This window comes from Protopterus annectens, chromosome 7.part1 (genome assembly GCF_019279795.1).
Source record: "Protopterus annectens isolate FY-2018-M chromosome 7.part1, PAN1.0, whole genome shotgun sequence".
Lineage (NCBI taxonomy): Eukaryota > Metazoa > Chordata > Ceratodontiformes > Protopteridae > Protopterus > Protopterus annectens.
In genome coordinates this window covers 339,450,576-339,473,625 of record NC_056740.1, presented here as the reverse complement: position 1 = coordinate 339,473,625, position 23,050 = coordinate 339,450,576, and the positions used below count along the sequence as shown (strand labels likewise).

The window sequence follows — 23,050 nt, the reverse complement described above, 5'->3', positions numbered from 1 at the left end:
AAACTGAATCCTTACCAATCATTGCATAGACTCACTCAGATCTCATATTCATCAGATTCTTTCCCAGACGTTTCCTTCAGCCAGATTCATTCTTCATGCGCTGAGATCTATGACTGCAGCAATAGTCCTTCTTCCCTTAGTACGATAGTATGCGTGTGTTCTTCATTGGACTCTTGCTGTTCAATGGTCTGTTCTTCAACAACCACTATCCTTTCAAGCTTACACTGATTTGCAAACACCACATCCATTGGTGGATCCAGTCAGATGACATTTATCTGGTTCAACCCTTTGTTCTATCGCCCTCATTGTCCACTCTGACTACAGATGCTTTACTTGGGAAGGATGGTCTAAAGCACATGGTCCCCTCAAGACACCAATTCGTATATCAGTATCCTGGAGATGAGAGCAGTCCTTTTAGTGGTGTAGGCATTTCAAGATGCTCTTCCTCTAGGACTATTGTAATTCAGACCGACAACATATCTGTAGTGTGGTATATTAACAAACAAGGGGGAACCCAGTCTTTCCCTCTCTGCAAGAGGCTATGAGAGTGTGGCAATAGGTGATCTCCACCAACCACTTTCTAGTTGCAATGTACATTCCGGGGGAAACCAACGTACTAGTGGACAAACTAAGCAGGTCCTTTCTGAAGCCTCATGAGTGGTCTCTGAAGTAATCAATGGCAGAGGAAATTTTCTGTCACTGAGACCATCCTTGTTGCGACTTCTTTGCATCCCCCCACAACAACAAGTGCAGCAGGTTTTTTGCCCTGACCCCCCCCCCCCTCAGGGGGAGTCACTGAGAGATGCTGTAGTCCACATTTGGCCATCCAGTCTCCTTTACACTTGTCCCCCACTTCTTTTGATTCCCAAATTCTTACAGAAAGCAGTCCGGTTGAAGAGCTCCGTCAACCTCATTGTCCCCTCCTGGCCTCAACAGGTGTGGTTCCCCTTCATTTGTTCTCATCTTCTTTATCCTCCCTAGATACTGGACCCAACTCCAGATCTCCGCTCATACCCCTCAGGGATGAGTCATCCCAACTTCCCAGCCCCCTCAAACTAACTGAATAGTTTCTCCAGTTACAATAATAGACAGCCCAGACTTTCTTCCCCAGTGTGTACCATTCTGTTATTCTCGCAAAAGGACTGCAAGAAGGTTACAAGAGTAAGTGGAAAAGATTTTCCTTGTGGGCATTGAGAAATTGACACTTTTTCTGTCCCAGTCTCTGTAGTTCTTGACTTCCTGGCTACACTTTTCAAAGAAGGAGCTAGTTTTTCTGTGATTAAACTACAATTGGCAGCAATTTCAAATGTTCATATATGAGAGAAAAATTACTCTTTGGTCACTTCCAAGTTATGTAAAGCTTTTCTGATGGACATCATTCTCTTTAGTCCTCTTAATAAAGGATCCTTCACTTCCATGGATCTGACTTTGGTGCTACAAAGTCTGTCCCTGAAACCCTTTGAACTATCAGCAAAAATTATTTAAAATTCCTCTTATGGAAAACGGCCCTTTTAGTAGCTATTACTTCTGCAAAACGAATTTCTGAACTCCGGGCTCTTTCTTCAAAGTCTCCCTACATTATTTTCCATAAAGACAGAGTAACTTTATGAAAAAACCCTTCCTTTTTTCTCCTTACAACCTGTCCCGACCAGCACAATATAGAAATATTTGAACAGACTTAAACCCACAACCCTGGCCACTGATAAATTAACTGCAGAATATCTAAAGATCACTGCCAAAGCCATCTCTTATCCAGTTTCCATTCTTATCTGTCACTCTTTATCAGAACAATGGCATTCCGTCTCTATGGAAAATCTCCTATATAATACCACTCCACAAAGGAGGTAGCTCTGTGGAATTAGACTACCGTCCAATTGCCATTCTATCCCCCTTATCTAAAATCTTCAATAAATGTATACATTCCCAAATAATGAAATATAGCCTCACTAATAAACTACTAACCAACACCCAACATGGATTCTGCCCCAATCATAGTACTAACACAGCCCTTATTGGCTTTACTAACACAGTAAATCAACAACGGTATCCTAGTATCCTCTGTATTCATAGTTCTCTCCAAGGCCTTTGATACTGTGCCCATTCCAAAGTCCTATCTATCCTCTCTGATCTTAATCTAAGCCACTCCACTCTAGCCTGGTTTCAGGACTATCTAACCAATTGGCAACAAGCAGTAAAATGCCAAAATTGCTTTTCCCCTCTCCTACCTGTCACCCTGGGGGTTCCCCGGGGTTGCAGTCTTCAACCTCTTCTTTTCAAAGTATTCACTAACCAACTTCACAAAGCTACTCAGCATGTCTTTTAGTCCAGTGTGCTGATGACTCTACCCTAATCTGCTCCACCCCATCACTCCCTCAACTCTAGAAATTGACAAAAGAATCCTTTATTGCTGTTGAAACCTGGATAGCCAACTCTCAACTAATACTTAACCTCCAAAAGCTCAACTAATAATATTCTAGCTCACTAGAGCCTTAGATCCCATACCACCTTTCACAATATTCTCAAGTAATAATACCCCTATCACACCTGCCCAACACACCAAACTACTGGGAGTTATTATAGATCACAGCATGAAATTCAATATGCACATTGCACAGACAATAAAAAAGTTGATAAAAAACTCTGAACCCTATATAGTTGCAAAAAGTACCTCACCATTGACAGTAAAGCAACCATTGCAAGAAAACATCTGCTATCCTCGCTTGTCTATGCCTCCCCCATACTCATCAACCTAAACAGAGCAGACTTAAATAAACTAAATACTTGCTACAACAAACTAGCTAAATTTGCAACTGACTCACCTTTCAGAACACATCACTGTCTAGCAATCAAGCAACTCTCCTGGTTAGAATTACCCAACCTGCTCATGTATAACTAGCTTACAACAGCCCACCAAATTCTATACTATCCTGATAGAGTGCCTGCATTACATTATTAACAAATGCCTACTAAGATCCACCAACAAAGTACTTGGCTAACATAGCCAAGAGCAACAATAACTCTGGGGACTCCCTGTATTCCACTTCCATTGCTAAAACAGGGAATTCCATCCCCGTAGATATTAGGACCACAGAAATTAGAAATAACTTCAAACAACTCCTCTGGTCCCATTTAAATACATCTTGGATATGCAATTGTTCTGACCCTGGGTAGACTCACTTAATAGATCATAGCATACTGTAATCTTCCCTGAAAGCTTACAACACATTCTTTCATTGCTCTTCCTTAAACAGTGTGTGTTCAGTGTACTAACCACTGATGAATGTAACCATATGACAGATCAAAATGTTCTTTACAACTGTAATGTTTTATTGTAACCTAATGTGTTCCTTATCGTGTATTAATTTGTTACTGTACTTTTATTAACTTACTTGACTCTGTACTGTACTCTATCAACATGTGTATTGTAGTAATTACTATACTAATCTTTGTGGAGCTCATCTCCCCAGGCCTCCACTATAAATGGGATTCATGCCCAGTTGGACTCGCCCATTAAACAAATGTAAAATAAATAAATAATAAATACATTTTTACCTAAGGTGGTCTTAGAATCTAACATTAATCAATCCATTCATTTACCACTTTTCTTTCCAACATTTTCAAATAAAGGAGAATGCATGCTACATCTTCTGGATGTGCACATGCAGTTATGGTTCTATTTACACAGAAAAACAATTTAGAAACTCAAGTCAGCCATTTGTTTTTTTTTTTCATCAAATTGACTGGGTTATCCTGTGTCTAAAGTTACATTGGCTAAATGGATAACTTGATTGCATTTCTTGGATCTGTTCTTGACAAGGCATTTCTCTACCTAAAGCCCACTCAACTAGATCCATGACCACTTCATTTGCCTTTTGGTCAAGAACTTCTATTGATAATGTTTGTGCAGCAGCCACTTGGTCTAATGCTCATACCTTTGTTACTTAGTACAGTTTGGATCTAATATCCAGAAGCAGAGCTGCCTTTGGCTCAGTGGTTCTCTGGAATATCCTTCCATGAGGGCCACACAAGATTAACGTAGCTGAGGACTCCGTCCTATTCATTGAAGAATGAGAAAGACAACATCAGATTTAAAAGTTATGTACTCACCATAGCTAAGCATCTGTGTTGTCCATTTTCTTTCTTCCTCAACTTCCCTCCCATCGATGCACCTTCCTAAAATCTTCTGTAGGAAGATCTTGGACTATTATTGGAACTTTTAGATCCAGGTTTTAGCCCTGTACTTTGTGCTGTCCCTTTCTTTATCTAACTTATGGGTATTTTATGGCAACAAACTTGATCTGAGGTATTGGGGATGGACGAGGGCATTGTGGGTATTGAGAGGAGCTCGAGAGTTGGATCCAAAGTGTGAAGTAAACAGCTAAGTCGGATCCAAGGATCGGATCCATAACCATTCCTTGAGAAAGAACAATAGACAACACATATGCTTAGGTATGATGAGTACATAAACCTTTTAAAACCACAGCCAAAAACCAAAGCCTCAGAACTGGCAAACTGCACCAAAGAGTAAGGGTTAAAACAAAATGACTTTATTAAACAAAATTTAAAAGTTAAGAGCCTATAGATATTTGAGGAGTTGGCGGAGTTTAAACTTAGGAAATTAAATGATTCTAAGAAAGGCAGAAGCTTTAACTTATCTAATGATGAAAGGGCTGTAATACAACACTTAGTAACTTCTGGATACCAAATAAGGAAACCTGACAAAGGGGGTGGCGTGGTGTTTATGTACACTATGGATTTTGAATCTCATATGTTTGAGATTTTAATTAATGATCAGAAGTACAGTATGGTGTCCTTAAACAAAATAAATCTTGCCTAGTCTAAGATTTTTTTTTTTTTTTTTTTATAAATTACCACTTTTTACAGGGTGTGATTGGTAAGAAACTTTTGGATTTTTTGATTGTAGACAAATTACACATCCCCTCTATTTTTGGCATACTCAAAGTTCAAAAAAGTATTGCAAATCCTCCTTTATGCCCTATTGTAGCAGGGGCAGGATCTAAAACCGAGCCCCTTGCTATTTTTATTGATAGGAAATTAAAGTCCTTTGTGTCCTCCATCAAACACATATTGAAAGATTCCTGGGATTTCCTTAGGAATATTACTGCTGATTTGTGTGATGAAAAAAAATGATACTTGTTACTGTAGATATTATGGATTTGTGAAGGTTTAGAGTGGTTTCACCAGGCCCTTTTGGAATGTAACTATTTAACTAATGTTGAAGTGAATCTATTGCTAGAATTTATTGAAACGGTTTTAAAGAATAACTTTATTTTAATGGGGATTATTATAAACAAATTCAAAGGGTGGCCATGAGAGCCTCTTGCACCCCATTATTTTCCAACGTGGTACTTTATTAATGGGAAAAGAACTTTGTGTTGTCCTCTGAGTTTGCTCTTTTGTTAAAATTGTACACACATTTTTTAGATGACATTTGTTTATTTTGGACAGGTACAGAGGACAAATTTAAAAAAATTACCATTATATTGAAAGTACTACCCCTTTTTTAAGGTTCAATTATTCCTATTCACTTGAGGCCATGAACTACTTGGATGTGAATATTTACAAGGATTTATTGAAAGGGAGATTTCAGTCTAAGATTTATCGCAAGGAAACATTTTCAAATTCTTACTTGCATTATTGTAGTGAGCACCCTTTTCACCAGAAAAAAGGAATAGTGAAAGGGCAAATGATTAGGGCTTCTAGCATGACTACAGATCATGATATACTTTTATGTGAAATTGACTTTGTTAAAAGATTATTTTTGCAGAGGAGATATCCTGTGGACCTTGTAGACCAACCTGCTTTTGAGATAAGTAACTGTGATCAAAAATATTCACCTAAATTGCGGACACATTTAACCCTGAATGATATTAGTTCTAGAAAGAGGACTTATACAAAGTTGCTTTTTGTTTATAACTTTTGTTCGAATTCAAGGGACATTGAAAAAATTGTCAACAAGTATTGGGGTATTTTAACATTAATACCCGAAATGAAGCAGGTTATTCCTGACACACTTTTGTTTGTGAAGAAAAAGGGTAGAAACTTGAAGGATATTTTAGAGAACCATGGAATGAAAAAAGACGGGGGGGTTAAACAGTATTACTACTAAGAAACCTGGGTCTTACAAGTGTGGTTTTTGCAACCAATCCGATATATGGTAAACACTCATGAAATATATCTAGAGGCAAAGGATATTTTCATCAAGCCTGGGGGGCACTTCACTTGCAATACTTGGGGTATTGTTTATTTAGTTAAATGTTTGTCTTGTACTAGTTTTTATGTAGGCAAGATGGAAAGGGCAATAAGGAGACATATAGATGAATACATATATGATGTGACTTATTGTAAGGATAGTAATGTCCTATAGAGACATGCCAAGGTATACCCTAACAATAATTTTTTGTTCTTTATCTTGGAACAAGTGACCGATGACCCAAGCGGTGGTTCAAAGACGCTAAGTTGGAATATCGTGAGTTATTTTTGCAATTGAAGTTGGACACAGGGCAACCTCCAGGCTTAAATGACAGTATCAACATTTCCAGTGTTTTGAAATTGAGAGCTGCTAATTTATAAACGATAGTTATTTTTGAACGATTTAGAAATGAATACTTTTACGTGAATTGTTTATTTTGTATTTTGTACTTTGAATTTTGGTTTTGTAATGATTTTATTCTGTTGCTGTATTTAACAACATTGTATTACACAGTATTTTAACAAGCATTTTAACAAAATATTTATGTATTTATCTTATTGTGCATGATTTAGTCATTTTATTTTCATCCAAGTTGAATTGAATTATCAAGGATGATTTTATGTAGATGTCTGGTTGATTTGTACACTTTTACATTATGTGCAAATTATTTTGGAAGGTGCATTTTGATTGGTGTATTGCTATTATAAAATGGTTGGCCAGGCTAATTTAAGTGTTCTGATGAAGTCTGATATATTATAGAGGAAAGCACTTAACTTTTAAATTTTGTTAATAAAGTCGTTTTGTTTTAACCCTTACTCTTTGGTGCAGTTTGCCATTTTTACGGTGAGTACATAAGTTAGCTTTCTAAATTTTGTGTAGAGAGTGGAGAGATGAAAGGGGCAAAAAGAAAAATACATTTAGGTAGAACTTAGGGAATGTTAAGGAATTGGGGGTATTAAGAGGATAGACTATGAAGTGCTGGCAACCTATGTAAAAAAAATGTCAGCTTGTATGTACTGCTTACTGACCGAGGCATTAGCATTGCAGCTATTATCAGATATGTTCTGCAGGGGGAGTTATACTGAGATGTGATGCTTTTTGATTTCAGCAGATGATTGGAAAAGTCAGGGAAGGCAGAAGAGAAAAGAGAGAGAGAGAGAGAGTGAAAGATGTAGCTGTAGGTTGAAGAAAAATATTGGATGATTGAAATGTTTACTTTAAACATGTTGGGTGTGTGACTAAGACCCATTTTTACCTGGATAAAACATTTAGACTATTAGATGCAGAAATGATGGATGGGAAAGACCAGTTCTGAAATAGAATTAAAGACTAGTCATAAAGGAGGACAACCATTGTAATGGGGACCTAAAACCCTCCAGCACTACTGGACTGGAAGGTGGCTACCTGTGAGATGTAGACATGATGGTAAAAACATTGGTGCAACCCAAGCCCATGCACCAGGTAAAGGTTACAAGTTGAAAAGCTGACAGTTTGTGGCATAGGTCTCACTGATATTGGGGCGTATGAGTAATGGAGGTGAAAGATAATATTGTCATGCTGCATTAAGGTTCTTCTTGCTTAGTATGAGCCTGGAAGAAAAACTAAAATGGAGGTGTTGAAGTATAGAGAGTTAATCTCATCTTACTCAGACACTTGCTGAGAATGGCTGCACAGCGGTGGGAGTACCTTAAGTTACTAGAAGAACTCTAGGATGGATTAAGGAAGGTGCAAGTTAGGGAAAGAGTACATGCACAAAGAGAAGAAAGAAGTATAATAAGAGGAGATAACCAACATGCCTAAAATGGAGTAAAGGGGTGTTTTTAGAGATCAAATTAGCATGAAAGAACAATGAGAAGAGAAGTTATGATGAAGATAAAAGAAAAGCAGTATATGTAGTGACCAGAAAAAAGCAACTAAGATAATTCATTAGTCCGCATCAAACATAGAGGTAGAAATTACTAGATGAGCAAACCATGAGCAGAAGACATTTTTGCCAGTTTGTGTTAATGGGAAATTTGGGTGGTGGCAGAATAATCAGGAGACCAGACTGTATTCACTGACTGGCATTACTTATCACAAACATATGAAAAGTTATTTTATTTTAGTATGCAACTCTTGACATTTTGATCTTTTGATATTATCAGATCTGTTTTTCTTCTGTTATGCATTGTTTCTTAAACATCCTAGACAGAGCCTTGGGGTGATAACTGAAAACCTCAGAAAGGCTGCTGCTGATCATGTGTACTTTGCTAGGTAAAATGGTTTGTCCATTTGTGCAGAGAGGTATGCAGTGCCACCTTAGTCAGTTTGCAGGTAATACTGTTTCAGATACATATATTATCTAGGTTTCAGTTTTCATACTGTTGCAGTACAGATCTTTAACATATCTGATCTTCTTGACCTTGTGGTAGATAAGAGGCGCTAAAAAAAACTAAAATAATCCTCAAAGGGGTTCTGCATTTTCTTTAGCCTTTGAAGATCTGGAGAACCATTTACTTTCACGGGAACATAACTTCAAGACTAATAGGCTGTGCACATTCCTTGTTATGAACCACTTTACTTGATAGCCCTGAAGCTTTTTCTGTTGTAAAATGCTTTTTTTGGTATCTCTCATTTCTGTATGTAGGATCTTTGAGCTTCAGCATCAGGTGCCTTAGGACTTACCCATGTTTCCATACAAAAGTGGTCAGAACTGTCCTTAAACCAGTCCATCATCTTCCGTTCATCTTTGCAGAGCAAACACCAGGGTGAAGAGAGACATTTATACCCTAAATGTGCACCAGTAGCTAAGGTTTTACCTGAAGAGTGTGCAGGACTTTGAGAAGACATGTTTATCTACCTTGCCCAAAGTTGAAAAGGGGTTGCAGTAGCTCAGCATACCCTCTCTAGGTGGGCTAATTGCTTTATCCTTCACTGTCATGCAGGAAACCATCCACTGGAAAATGCTTCTGTCAGATAACATGCCTCCAGGGGTTTGTCTGCTTGCAATATTTGCTTCAAGACAAGTTGCATGAAACTGAAACCATTGTTAGCCATCAAACGCAGAGCAGCAGCACTGAAGCACTGCACTAATTAACACATAGCAGCAGCAGCACTGCACTAAACACAGAGCAGCAGCACTGAAGCACTGCACTAATTAACACAGAGCAGCAGCACTGAAGCACTGCACTAATTAACACAGAGCAGCAGCACTGAAGCACTGCACTAATTAACACAGAGCAGCATCACTGCAGTAAACACAGAGCAGCAGCACTGAAGCACTGCACTAATTAACACAGAGCAGCAGCACTAAAGCACTGCACTAATTAACAGAGCAGCAGCACTGAAGCACTGCACTAATTAGCACAGAGCAGCAGCACTGCACTAACACAGAGCAGCAGCAATGAAGCACTGCACTGATTAATACAGAGCAGCAGCACTGAAGCAATGCACTCATTAACACAGAGCAGCAGCACTGAATCACTGCACTAATCAACACAGAGCAGCAGCACTGAATCATTGCACTAATTAACACAGAGTAGCAGCACTGAAGCACTGCACTAATTAACACAGAGCAGCAGCACTGAAGCACTGCACTAATTAACACAGAGCAGCAGCACTGAAGCACTGCGCTAATTAACACAGAGCAGCAGCACTGAAGCACTGTGCTAATTAATAAAAATGCTGCTGCATATATAGGATTGTTGCCTTAAGCTGGAATGTAGGAAGGAGAAAAAAAGGGCTCAGTGACGTCTGGATATTACTCAGCATCCCTAAAGTCTTGCTCTTTTTTACTGAGGCAAGGTGATCTCTCAGTTTAATTTGAAATTTTGTCAGGGTTTTAATTACAAATGACTGCTGGGAGCTGGATCCAGCAAGCTGAGTCTATTTTTGGAAGTCATTTTCAACAGTAATTACACCAAAAAGCTTCATGAAGTAGATGCTCCTTTTTCTTATGTACTGATAAAGTACTTAGGAAACCTCGTTTGTGATCTCTCAGGTAGAGCTGTAACTGGCTCACCTAGCACCTGTCTAATGCCCCTCAAATGGAAATTGAGAAAAAAAAGGGCTGTATAAGATGCATTCATCAATCTGGCTGATACTCCTAACATCAAGGATAAACCAGGTCATATTTCTGCGACCCTTATCTCCAAGTTGAGGAGTTAAAAAAACTCCTGCTTCAAGCTGCTCCAAGACTACTCATTTGTAACAAATGGCTTGCTACAACTTATGCCACACTGGAAGCACGGAAGCATTTCAGTCCTGCAGTGATCACCACAAATACAGTATCGGAATTCTTTTCTATACTGGCATTCAGAAATGCTGAGACAAAAATGAATACCAATACTGCCTACCAGTTAATTGTGCTCAGTAGCTTCTTGTACCCTGGGAGGCCTACCACTGTCACCCCACCCTAGTTATCTTCCTGTTGCTTAGTTTGAATGTGAGTGAAGCTAGCATAAGGGTCGCATGTAAACCTGCAGATCCTGTTCACTGCTGTTTGAAGGTGGTCAGTGTTGTAGGTGGCATTTGGGCAACTGCTGGTAGCAATACACAGTTCATACAGTAAGGCAGGATATGCCAGTTGTAGGCCAACCAGGGAAGGTCACCAAAGAAATCAGGTTATGGGGTAAGACATATCCCTTATTTCCTTATTCATTATTACTGTAAAGATATTTCTTCACTCAGTATTGCAAGAAGTATTTCAGTTCTTTTACAGTGTGCAAACGTTTGAATTGTGACATTACAGACTTCCTTTGGTTTTCCATATTTTGAGTGATGACATTTTCACTTCACTCCCTTTGCTTTCGGAATTTGGCTTAACTTTGTTAATTTGTAAATGATCAGTCTTGTCTTTCTGTATGTGAAACTCTTTAATTTGATGATTTGCTGTGCTGCTGCAGATGGCATTTCTTATAAAAGCAGTATAATTGTGGTGTCTGTTACAGGTAAAACTGGAGGTAATTGAAGATGTGTATACTTCAAGAAAGAAACAGCACCAGACAATGATGCATTATTTTTGCTCCCTGAACACACTTCAGTACAAGAAAAAAATTGCACTTCTAGAACCTCTTTTGGGGTACATGCAGGCACAGGTTAGTATTACTTTTTTTTCTCAATTCTCAGTTTATTGTCTAAGTTTGCAGATAGAATTTCCTTATATCCATGCAAAAGAATATGAATAATTAGAACTGTGCAGGTGAACAGGCTAATTATTATAAATGATGTATTAATCTCAAGTATATTAAATTGAAGCCATTCATTTTAAAATAAAATAATCTGTTTTGCTTTCCTACAGTAGCTATTTCCTATCTACATAATGTGTTATTTATATATCTATTTATTTATTTTTCATGCATTTTTACTCGTCCATACCTTTTCTGCTAAACTTGCTGGACACATTCTTTTGAGTTATGCACCAGCTGTAGTCTCAGTTTTGACATTTGTTAAGGCAGTCTGGTTTACCTATTCCCAGAACTGTATCTTTTGATTTGTTTTCAGACTTCCTTTCCTTTCCCATGCTGGACCTTTCTAGTTTAAACAAATGTTTGCCCTTGCTGTTCCTATTTCTTTCATACTACTGCCCTTGTTGTTTTCTAGACATAGAACAAAAATGATAAATTATCCCATAAATGGAACTGTAGGAAATTCTACAATGCCCTTGCTTTGTTTTTGTTGCTGTTTGCTCATTGTTTGTATTCCGACTTTTGAGCATCTCCAGAATGTTGGAAAAGTCTGGAAATGTGAAATTTCTCAAAGATATAACTTATAACAAGTATTGTATAGTGCTAACATGAATGAACAAGTTCCATTTTGCTATGTATCACGTGCTCCTGTGTAACCATCTGCTTTTAAGGTCTTAAATTTATTACTGTGTTGAGAACTGGCTTTTAAACTGTTGCTTGTAGGCAGCATCTGGTCTCTGTCGTGACCGTTTTCATTTCTACTGCTTCATTGTGTTACTGCTTTAGTTTAGTAAACTACAGATCTTTACTTTGTGAACTTTTGAAATAAACCCACATTTGCAGGAGCCATAACTCCCTTATCTCTTGCTGATGTACCTTCTTCCTGGGTTTTGGAGTTTACTAATCACTATAGTCCACTGTTCTTTTGCTATCAATATTTAGCTACGTTTATGATCTCCATATGATAATGGCGGTGTTCATTTATGACAAAAAAGGCTAGCCCTAGGCTTCTAAGGCCTGTGATATGCAAATATTATTATAAGGTAAAAAAGCAGGACCTTCGTTGGTGTTAACTGCTCTGTCTTGAATGTTTTGGCATAATTTTCAGCAGCTGTTATTGACACTGATTTAACAGTGCAAATGACTATCGCTCTTAGCCAAAATTTGAGTCCTTCTTCTCTACTCAAGTGCCGTATAAAGTTATTGGCATTGAATGACAAAGGAAAGAGCAGTAACTGATTCAGCATTCATTGTGTTGGAAGTGTAAAGATACCTGTCACAGGACCGTTGTGTTCAGTAGTGACTGAGTAGGCATCCAGGACTAAGGCTTTCTAAGCTTGGTTCTTGTTTTATGATGTGGTTCCCATGGCATTCTCTGCCATGTTGCACTTCCAGTGATGGGTTAACAATTATATTTTTTTAATCATTTGCTCACTGGGTAAACTCACCAGGCAAAAGCCGCTTTTCAAGTGGTGTCCCAGGTGTACTTTCTGGTTAAGTAACTTCCTTGGGGGTCACAAAATAGTCAAACTGGGACTGCAAGAATTAAAACCTAGACTACAGGATGAAGTGTGTTAGCAACTCATAACCTTATGTTCATCATATTGATCACTGTTGCAGCAGCCTCAACTGTATGGGTTATATCCTGCCAAAGATATAACAGCTGGCCAGCTTCCAAAGCTTTGGAGCACCTTACAGTCGTCCAAACTGTCTGGCAGCTTGAGCTGAGCTGACTAAAATGCAAGTTTGGGCACCAAGCCCTTCAGATCTTTACTGCTGCTGAATAGTATGCTCCTGCGAGGCTTTCGAGGATCAACGCAGTGCTTGTATTGTTTCTTTGTTGGATATATAAGCTCCTTACAGGGAAAATCTTCCATTCACTAAATCTTGTGGCTGTTTTAGCACTTTCCCCTTCAGGAAAATTATTTTAAGCTAGGGAGTTTGTGTTTTAACTGACTGTCACAAGACTGTATTGTACTTTTAAATGGAAGCACATTTTTCCTGTCAGTTTACAAGTTGTGTAAAGTAACTGCAAACCATTTTTACTGTGGAGAAATTGTATTTGACTTTGAGGCTGACAAAGTGTTTTAAAGGGTTTACCTTCGTAAGTGCATTACGCACTCGTGCAGCTCTACTTTGTGCGCAAGGTGGTTTGCAAAGTTGCAAAACCGTGACAAAAAATTGGCTGAATGTGCAGTGGTTGAATGCACATTGGCATTCGCTCATTGCAGATTCGGATTGTGGGTACGGATTGCACTATAGTGGGGATCGGGAAATGATCCCATTCCCCACTGTAGTGCGATCTCGGAGTTGGTATATTAAAGTAAGGGGGGTGTAGGGGCGGAGCCCGCCACATGCCCCCCTGCAGTATGATGTGTCTTCGACATTTTAGTTTGAAAGTCAGCGAATCAGCTGTTCGATTTTCTGGCTTTCAAACTTCTGAGAATGTCAAAGTTTGATTTTCGCACATTTGGTTCACCCAAGTGTGCAATCGATATTGTCTGTTACGACAATATGAAGGTAAACCATTTTAAAGTGCTTTTTACTGTGATTTCCTCTGAAAAAAGTGACTTTTAGTTGTAGTTTTTACTGGCATTTGCTACTTATCTTCCCCGGTTAAGAGGTACCATTTTTGGCTTAAATATGGAACAGACTGTCACTCCCAGAGTTGGTCTTTCTTCCAGCTACAAAAAGATAAAGTTGAGCAAACATCTTTTGCCACCACGGCAGGCTAGTAATTTGCCTCAGCCACATATGGGTAACTCTGTTGTGGCCATTTCTTGTACCTCAGACTACTCATCTTTTACCCTAGATCTTTCTGGCCTGCAGCCGCTATGGACCAAGGGTTAGCCACATCCTTTAGAGCTGTTTGGGTCTCCTCATTGGGAAAGAGAGAGCTACTCTTGTTCGTCCCAGTAGAGGGAACAGGGAAGGCTTTCTTGTTATGTCAGTATGCTGTGCCCATCCCTGTAGAAACTGTTGCTGACATTTTGGTAACTTAGCCCCATTTATCCTCTCAAAAAGAAACAGAAGAGTAAGCATGTATCTACTCCTCCTCAAAGTTTGTTAGATACTAATAGTTTACTGGGTCTGGCTCCAGGTTTACTGCAGGCTATTGATCTTTCTTGTAAACTAGAATTTGGTAAAAGAAAAAGGGATACATCTCTTTCTGAAGAGATTTAAGATTCTAAATCTCAACAGGAAAATTAAGGGACAGATGCTTTTTTCTCAGATTTCTAATTCAGAATTAGAGGAGAAGTCAGTTTTTAATTCTCCATCTGAGAGTTTCGCTTTCTCTGAGTCTGTTGCTAGAATGTGACAGCATTTTCTTTGGGAGAATACTGAGCTTTCTCAGTCCCTCAGAAAATAATACAAGTTGTTACAGAAGAACTTTCCAGAATCCACACCCATTCCTCCTGCTCTGTCTGCTTTATAGAATGTATGTGTCACTGCCTGCAATTTCCCTGATAGTTGGTCAGCTGACCATAAAAAGGAAGATAGGATGTATAAAGTTCCTCAGTCTTTTACATTTTTACACACTATTCTCAAACCTGAACAAGCAGCTATAGCTTAAGTTGATCCCACTGCTGCTAAGCACGTAGTTAATTCCAATCCTACTCTTTCTGATAAGGATGGGAACGTTATTGATAATTATAGGAAAATAGTGTATACTTCCACATCTTTAATTTTCAGAATTTTGAATTTTCAGGCTAATATTTAAAATTCCTCCTTTCCAGGGTGTCATTCCTCATCCTCCAGATCCAACTTTAATTTCCACCAGTTCTTCATTACATGCTGTCCCAAGGAGTGGTATAACTAGCCCCTCATTCTCAGGTGAGGAAAGGTTTTTATTCAAGGATGTTCCTAGTTAAAAGAAAGACAATTCTCGGAGACCAGTTCTGGATGATTCTTTTTTAAACCTATTTGTGATAGTGCCCAAATTCAAAATAATGTCACTTCAAAACCTGTTATTTCTTCTTCCTCTTTCAAGTTTCCTGGTAAAACTAGACTTCAAAGATGCTTATCATCATATCCCTTCTCATCCAGACGTCAGATGTTATCACATTATCAGTTTTCTGCTTTACCCCTTGCACTATCCACTGGACCAAGACTGTTCACTAAGTGTCTAGCTGTAGTTTAGCTCATTGCAGGCTACAGGGTATCCACATTTTTCCATATTTAGACGACTTAAATATATATGTAGTCTTTTTCAAAGTGTCAAGAATCTCTTTCTCTTGGGTGAGAGAACCGTTACACAAGCTGGGATTCAAGAGGACATTCAAATGTCTTTCTTGATTCCTTCACACAGGATTGTGTTCCTGGGATTTCAAGCAGACACCACAGTTCAAAAAGCTTTTCTTCCACTGGAAAAAAATAGATCTTTATTTAGATCTATTTCTAAGGTTTTCCTTTCAGACTTCAGTCACTGTGGGGGAAATACCTCAGGATTTTGGGGCTTATGGCTTCTATGATTCTTGTGATATCCCTGGCAAGACTCCACATGGAAAAGAAAGAGTGGTATCTAAACTCTCTATGTTCCCAGCACCAACACCATTTGTCTTTACTAATCCCAATGCTGGGGTTCGTCACAAGAGAAATCATTTGTTGGATATAACAGATTTCATTAAATCCAGGCTTGCCCTTCTCCTTCCCTCTTCCAAAGCAGTCAGTCACCACAGATGAAAGTGTAGGGTGTGTGGAACACCAAGGACAGATGCAATATACAAATGTCAGGGAGATGCTGATCAAGGCACTCAACTCTCTGAATCATCTTTGGTCCCATGGACCTCTTCACAGTCATGTGGTACATCGCAGACTAGTTATGTTAGCTTGGGCTATAGCTTCACATCACAGTCTCACTGCACAGATATTCTACATTCCATCAGAGCAAAATTGTGTAGCAGACAAGCTGAGAAGGATCAGGGCAGACCCTCACAACTGAAAACTAGATTGGGGAGTCTTCCAAGATTTGATCCATCTGTGGGGAGTTCCTCAAGCAGATCTCTTTGCCTCCTGTCTGAACAATCAACTGGCAACATTCTGTTCCAGGGTTCCATACAAAAAGGCCTGGAAGACATACGCCTTTTCTTTTCCTTGGACAGGAATGTTCCTGTATGATTTTCCACCCTTTCTGCAAGTACCCAGGGTACTTCTGAAGATTTCAAAGGAATCCCCCAAGATCACTGTGGTGACTCCCTTGCTCTGAATATGAGCAGGGCAAATTACCACAATTGTCCTCACAGACCAGATCTACCCACACACAAACACTAGTGTTTGATGCACCCTGATAGCAATCATCTTCGGTTGACTGCTTGGATGACATGGTCTTAATTCCTTTTAGGCACCTGTTTACTGAGGACATGCAGCAGGTAGTAATGGAGGCAAGAAAAACTGGTACTAAAAAACATATATATTAACAAATGAAAAAAGGTTTTCTAATTGGTGCCAACAACATAACCAGCATTCATTCAAGACTAGTTGTTCTCTGGTTTCATTATATGTGTGTGAGTTACTATCCTATGGCCTTTCTTATTCTTCTGTCAGGGTTCATTTATCGGCCATTTCATCCTATCTGCCCATGGATCCTCCTGTTTCAATGCTGTCTTATGTTAAAATGGATTTGAAAGGGGTTTTGCATAAGAAGCCTCCAAGAAAACTGGTGGCCCTTCCTTGGGATCTTAATTTTGTGTTAGAGATGCAAACATTTGCTCTCCATTTGAACTGACTTACCTGACTGGAAAACAGTTTTGCTAATTACTTTAATTTCTGCAAGAAGGGTGTCTGAGTTGCAAGCATTTAGGTTTGTTTGAGAACTAATCCTTTTATGCCTAAAGTGATATCATTTTTCTTTACTGAACCTAAAAATGAGGGAAATAGGATACTCTATAACTTAGATGTCTACAGACAACCTGGGTACTATCTTGAAAGAACTTAATCTTTCAGATCTTCAGATCAGGTGTTCATTTCTTGTGAAGGTAAGAAGGGACAGCCTATGTCAAAACAGAATATTTCCAAATGGTTGACTATATTACCTTTTGTTATATTCGCCATAACAAATTTATTCCAGGCAGGTTCAAGTCTCACTCCGTCAAGGCCTTAGGCTTCATCTATGGCTTTTTGTCTAGGTCCAGATCAGGAATTACTAGGACCTGTCTCCAGGGGCTGTTGAACTCTTCTCCTTCCACCTCCCAAATTTAGAAAGCTAGGATAATCTACCAATATACTTAAAGCTACTGGAGCAGTGATCAATATGATGAACTTGGTACAGTTGTGTGAGTAAACTTACCATAACATTAGATGTTTGAATGATAACTGCTGCAATATTTGCTCCCTTCCTCCAACCCTCTGGTGTTTTGTTGTGTTGTGTTTTCATGGCAGGGTTGGCACATTTATTTTTTTGTTCTTCCTAGAACTGGCTTTTCAGAGCTCAGCCTCCCTTTCTTTGTTGGCAGGAAAGTTCTGAAGAGGCTGCCTGACAGTTTAGGAGCATGGAAGGGGCACAGAAGTTTTGGAAGCTAGCCAGCTCTTATATCTTTGGTAGGATATAATCTGTATAGCTAAAGCTATTGCAGCAGTGATCTTTTGTACAGCTACTGATATTTTTCATAGTCAGTGTTGTAGTATTGGTTTTTGGGTCTTCCTGCCATGCAGAAGCCCATGACTGGCTCAATTTCCAGATTCTTTACATCATCCCTAGCTGACACTTGTTTGAAGACTGATGCGTGGACATCAGGGAATAAGAAGGGCATACTTTGGCATCTTTAGATGTCCTTCTAGTCCCATGTTGCAGTATTCATCACATATGGATTTTCTCCTCTTGCTACTTGAAAGTCCGGCCAGTATACAAAAGTTTCAGTCACTGTATGGTGTGTGGATCATAAAAGTGACATCTGTACTCACCAGCCCTCAGAACTTGTCAGCCACCATTTGAACTTCCGGTGCTCCTGCCATCCCATCCGTCGGATTATGGGAAATCAGATAAGTGCCCCATTGGGGAACCCTTCAGTCATTTCATATTATTTAATGCCTGTTCATGTAATCTAGAAAGGGCAAGTGTAAGTGCGGCCATCAGATACCCAACAAGGACACCCATGATCAGGTCTCTTCTGTTTAGGTCGGTTGCACAACTTCAAGGCCTGCTCCATTTGTCAGGAGTTTGTGCTCAAAACCTTGTGCAGCCATCTGCATGCTCTCAACCTGTAATTAGAAAATCAATGACTAAAGCAAATGGCCTTAGGTATAGAGGCTAGGTATGGAGGGTTCCGCTGATGTACCTGCCGATCTGCCAAAAAAGAAGGTCAAGACTACCAGGCCTACCTCTACTCTGCCTGGTAGAGGATCCGGGCGCCGCTGCTTCAAATTTAGCAGGTACCTCCATGCAAGCCGCATAGTCCCGTGCAGAGGGCATGTCCATTGAGGCTTTACTAACATCCGCCTCCAGTGCCGGGGGGGGGGGGGACCAGTGATTCCGGTAGGTCCTTCTGATTCCTCCAGTTCCTTACAGTCACCTGTTTCAGGCTTTACTCCCTTCAGACACCCACCAGGCCTCTCAAAAGAAAGGAATAAAGGAAACACATCTCTTCTTCTCCTGAAAGCATGCCTGATAGGCAGGCCTTCAGCCAAAGTTTGTTTGATGCCTTCATGGCCTTAATGCCTTCCACTACAGGGACTTCTCCTACTCTGAGCCCAAGGCCTCAAATATCTGACTAATCCATGAGGGAAGAAGAGGATTTTTTTGATTCTTCATCTGAGGAATCACTCTGCTATACCTCTCTGCTTCCTTCTCCCTTGGGGAAGAATCCGTGGACCCTGACTCCCCAGCTGAGGATTTGACCTTTAGGGAAACCATTGCCAAGATGAAAGAACATTTTAAGTGAGAGTCCTCTGAAATTACTTGAGGTTCAAAAAAGGTATTATGACCTCATTCAGATGGACTCCCCAACCCCTACTGCTGTCCCTCCAATTCTGCCTGCCTTCCTGGATGCCTTCTTCTCAGCATCCTTGAACCCTGATTCACAACCCCCTGCTCCACGCAGGCCTGATAGATTTTATAAAGTCCCTGAAACTGCCAAGTATCTAGTAAAGTGTCCTCCAACAGACTCTGCCAGAATTTCCATATCCACAGATAAGGCAACTAAATTATTGCTCACCACCACCATTCTCCTTGCTGACAAAGGCAACAAAACCATGGAGCATCTGGGTAAGACAATTTACATAGGTTTATAGTTTCCTAGGATGAAAATAGGCCCAAAGGCCCTTATAAGCCTAGACAAGAATTTCACCCATGTTCCCTCAAAGTCAGCACCTGTTTCCCTTGTCAGGCAGGAACATAGGTGAGATCCCAGGTGTATATTTTCTGTTTCCCATCCAGTTGCCCAGATTCTTCTTAAAGAGGGCTAGAGAGGTACTCTGACATGGAGAGGGAGTCTCTGGGGCACAAATCTATCCCGCCAACAAGTTCTATTAATGTCACAGACCAGGTTAAGGCCTTGCGTGTGGATTGCGTGAGTGGAGTTTGTCTTACGGATATGCAGCAACTCTATCAAGGCTGGGTCTGAAATGGCCTTGTATGCCAGATACAGGTCACCTCTGAGCAGTCTGTATGAGACTGAGTAGAGGGACAGGGCTTTTAGCCTATCTGTATAGGATAGGTGTTTGAGACCTTGCATTTTCCTGGTCAGGAACCTCTGTGGTCTCTCCAACTGCTGCATGTTCTTGGCAAGGTACATGCCGAAGGGGGCATTGTACTTGATAATGGGTCTGATAAGGGAGGAGTACAAGGATGTTATGACCTCCTTATTCCTGGATGAAATAACCTTATTTATGAGGTGGGCCATGTAGAAATCCTTCCGTACAGCGGAGGCAACGTGGTGATCAAAACTCAGGTTCCTATCAACCTGGATGCCCAAGTTCCTCACGACTGATTGCATGCTTAGTACGTTGTTGTTTGTTTTTGTGATAATTAATGGAGATGACATTTTCCCCAAAGAGGATAGTGATGCATTTCTTGGCATACAGTTTGAGGACATGCTTCTGGCACTTGGAGGATGTTCACATCACTAGGGGAATTTAAGACAGTGCCCAACTTGCAGTCATCTGCAAACTTGATCAGCCACCAACCACTTGTTTTGGCTTGTACCTCAGAAAAGTATATCCCAAACAGAAGAGGCCCCAAGACCAATCCTTGGGGCACACTGCTCATTACGGGTCTACTACTAGAGGTGGCTTCCTCTACTTTGACTGAGTGGGTTCTATCAGTGAGCCAGTTTACTACCCATCTAGTAACATATGGGTTGATGCCTAGCTGGGAGAGTTTATCTATTATGCCCGAGTGGGGAATAGTGTCAAAGGTTTTGGCTAGGTCAAGGTAGGTGGTGTGCACAGTCTTCCCCTCATCCATGGCTTTCGTGACTGTTTCAAAGAAGTTGACCAAGTTCAACAGGCATGATCTCCCTTTGACAAAATCAAACTATGTGGGGTCAAGCGTTAGGAGGTTGCCAATGTCCTTGTTTATAAGATCCATGATAATGCTTTCCATGGCCTTGCAGATCAGGCTAGTTAGGCTGATGGGCCTATAATTGCCTGGGTCAGTGGACGCTCCACTTTTGTGTAGAGGGATGACAGTGGCTGTCCTTCATTCAGCTGGGATGAAGCTAGTGCTCAGGCTTTGGCTGAATAGGGTGTCTAACTGAGATGGGACCTCATGGCTGAGTTCATGTAGGATACAGCCAGGGATGTTATTGGGTCCCATGGAGACTGTATTTTTTGCCTTTGAGAGGGCATTAAGGACCTGCTCCCTGGTGATGAGGGGAGGGGGTAGGTGCTGGGGATGTCCTGGTTTACTGATGGGGGACAGGGGGGTGAAGTTTTCACTGAACCTGTCTGCCAGCAGGTTGGCTATATCTATGGCATTTGTGTATGTGGTGTTATTGCCCACCAGTTCAGAGCAGATTTGGGTGTTGCCTTTGAGATTGCGGTCATATGTGAAGAAGGCCTTGTGATTATCCTTGGTGGATGCGGCCAGTTTGGACTCAAAGTTAGCCTTAGAGGATTTCACCTATGACCTTATTTGCTTGTTCAGACAAATGAGAGATTGCTTCCAACTTGGCACCTGCTCCTTCTTGGCCCTGGACAGCTATTTTTTCCTTCTATTATAGAGTTTGTTTATTGCTGTGGTCCACCAAACAGGTTTACTCTTCCTTGAGGAAGATGAGTTGGTCCTATCAGGTATTGCTGAATCCATACAGTAATGTAGGTGCTCATATAGTTTTTTGGTGTAGGCTTGGACATTAGTGCTAGCTCCACCTGAAGGGACGGTGGCTGTGAAGCTGCTTATATGTGCTCTGAAGAGATTGTAGTCAGCTTTGGAAAAGTTTTTTCATTTTATCTGACGATGAAGGGTGGTCAGGGGAGACGGTTACTTCAAAAGTGATCACTTTATGGTCAGATCTTTCCAAGGAGGATGACACTGTAGGATTGCTACAGTGACTACTCAAGTTGGTTAGGACCAGGTCCAGGATATTTTCACCTCTCATAATGGTTTCGGCCAGCTGATCCAATGCATTGGCATTGACGAAGTCGAGGAATCTCTGGGCATTCATTTATGTTTGGGCTAGAATAGGTCTTCCACTCTATGGTGGTGTAGTCAAAGTCACCCAGGATCAGGGTAGAAGGTTGAATCTTGATGGATTCAAGTAAGTCCAGATAGGCGGAGTGGGCGTCCTGAGTCATGGTTGGGGGTCTGTAACTAGATATGATTTGAATAGGTGTTTGGTCAACAGTTAACTGCAATTGGAGTGTCTCCTGTGTGTCATACCATTTAACCAGCCTGGAGATATGTATGTCTTTGATAAATATTGAAGTTCCACCTCCTTTGACGTGTAGCCCTCTGTTTGGGGTCTGAAAATAAATTCCCACCTCCGATGGCTTTGTAGCCCTCCATTTGGAGTCTGAAAGTAATTGGTCAACATGACCGAATCACCTAGAGCCTTATTTTACACTGGCAAGTGGCTAGCCCTGCCACAGCATGCAGTCTGTAATTCATGTTCTCCTATCTTGAGGATACTGGGCACCACAGTAGATGCCTAAAGCTGTTAGTCTGTACAACTCTTCACCCTATAGGGCACCATGTAGAGTCTGTGCTGCTGCCCACAGCTCCATTCCTTGGTGAGTTTGAGATGGAAACACTCAGCATGCTTTTTTTTTTGGACGTAGGAGAAACCCCACGGAGAGACAGGGAGAACATGCAAACTCCAAATAGGCATTGGTCGGAGGTCAGGATTGAACCTTGTTCCTGGTGCATGGGTGGCAAAGACCTTAACCTTCATGCCAACTGGTCTCAAGAAGGGTAGGGACACTGGAATGGTGAGATTAGGCTCATAGATTAGTACTAGGCTATCTGCCCTTGCAGGCCGTTTTAAGCTTAGCCAGTTACCCCATGTGAGAATTAAACCCTGCACCTCATGTTTGTAAAGTAAACACCTTAACCAATATGCCAACCTCCATGATGTTCATCATGTTTCACTGTTGCAGTCATTACACTTGGGTTATCCTGCTGGCAGGCTACCCACAGTCGGCCTGAATTCCAAAGTCCTGGTCTGGCGTCGGTTGCTGTCACCTCTTCCCTGATGTCAGTGCGCCAGGGGTATATAAGATGCAGCTGACGCCATTT

The 23,050-nt window shown here is 40.6% G+C and overlaps 1 protein-coding gene across 2 annotated transcripts in view; it reads left to right on the top strand.

Moving 5' to 3' along the window:
• APPL1 (adaptor protein, phosphotyrosine interacting with PH domain and leucine zipper 1) overlaps positions 1 to 23,050 on the top strand; it is a 1,282,591-nt gene that overhangs the window by 694,161 nt on the left and 565,380 nt on the right. For both annotated transcript variants that reach the window (XM_044078766.1, XM_044078765.1), the window contains exon 8: positions 11,143 to 11,289. In XM_044078766.1, the coding sequence (XP_043934701.1) occupies positions 11,143 to 11,289 (147 nt within the window). The remainder of the gene's footprint in view (positions 1 to 11,142; positions 11,290 to 23,050) is intronic.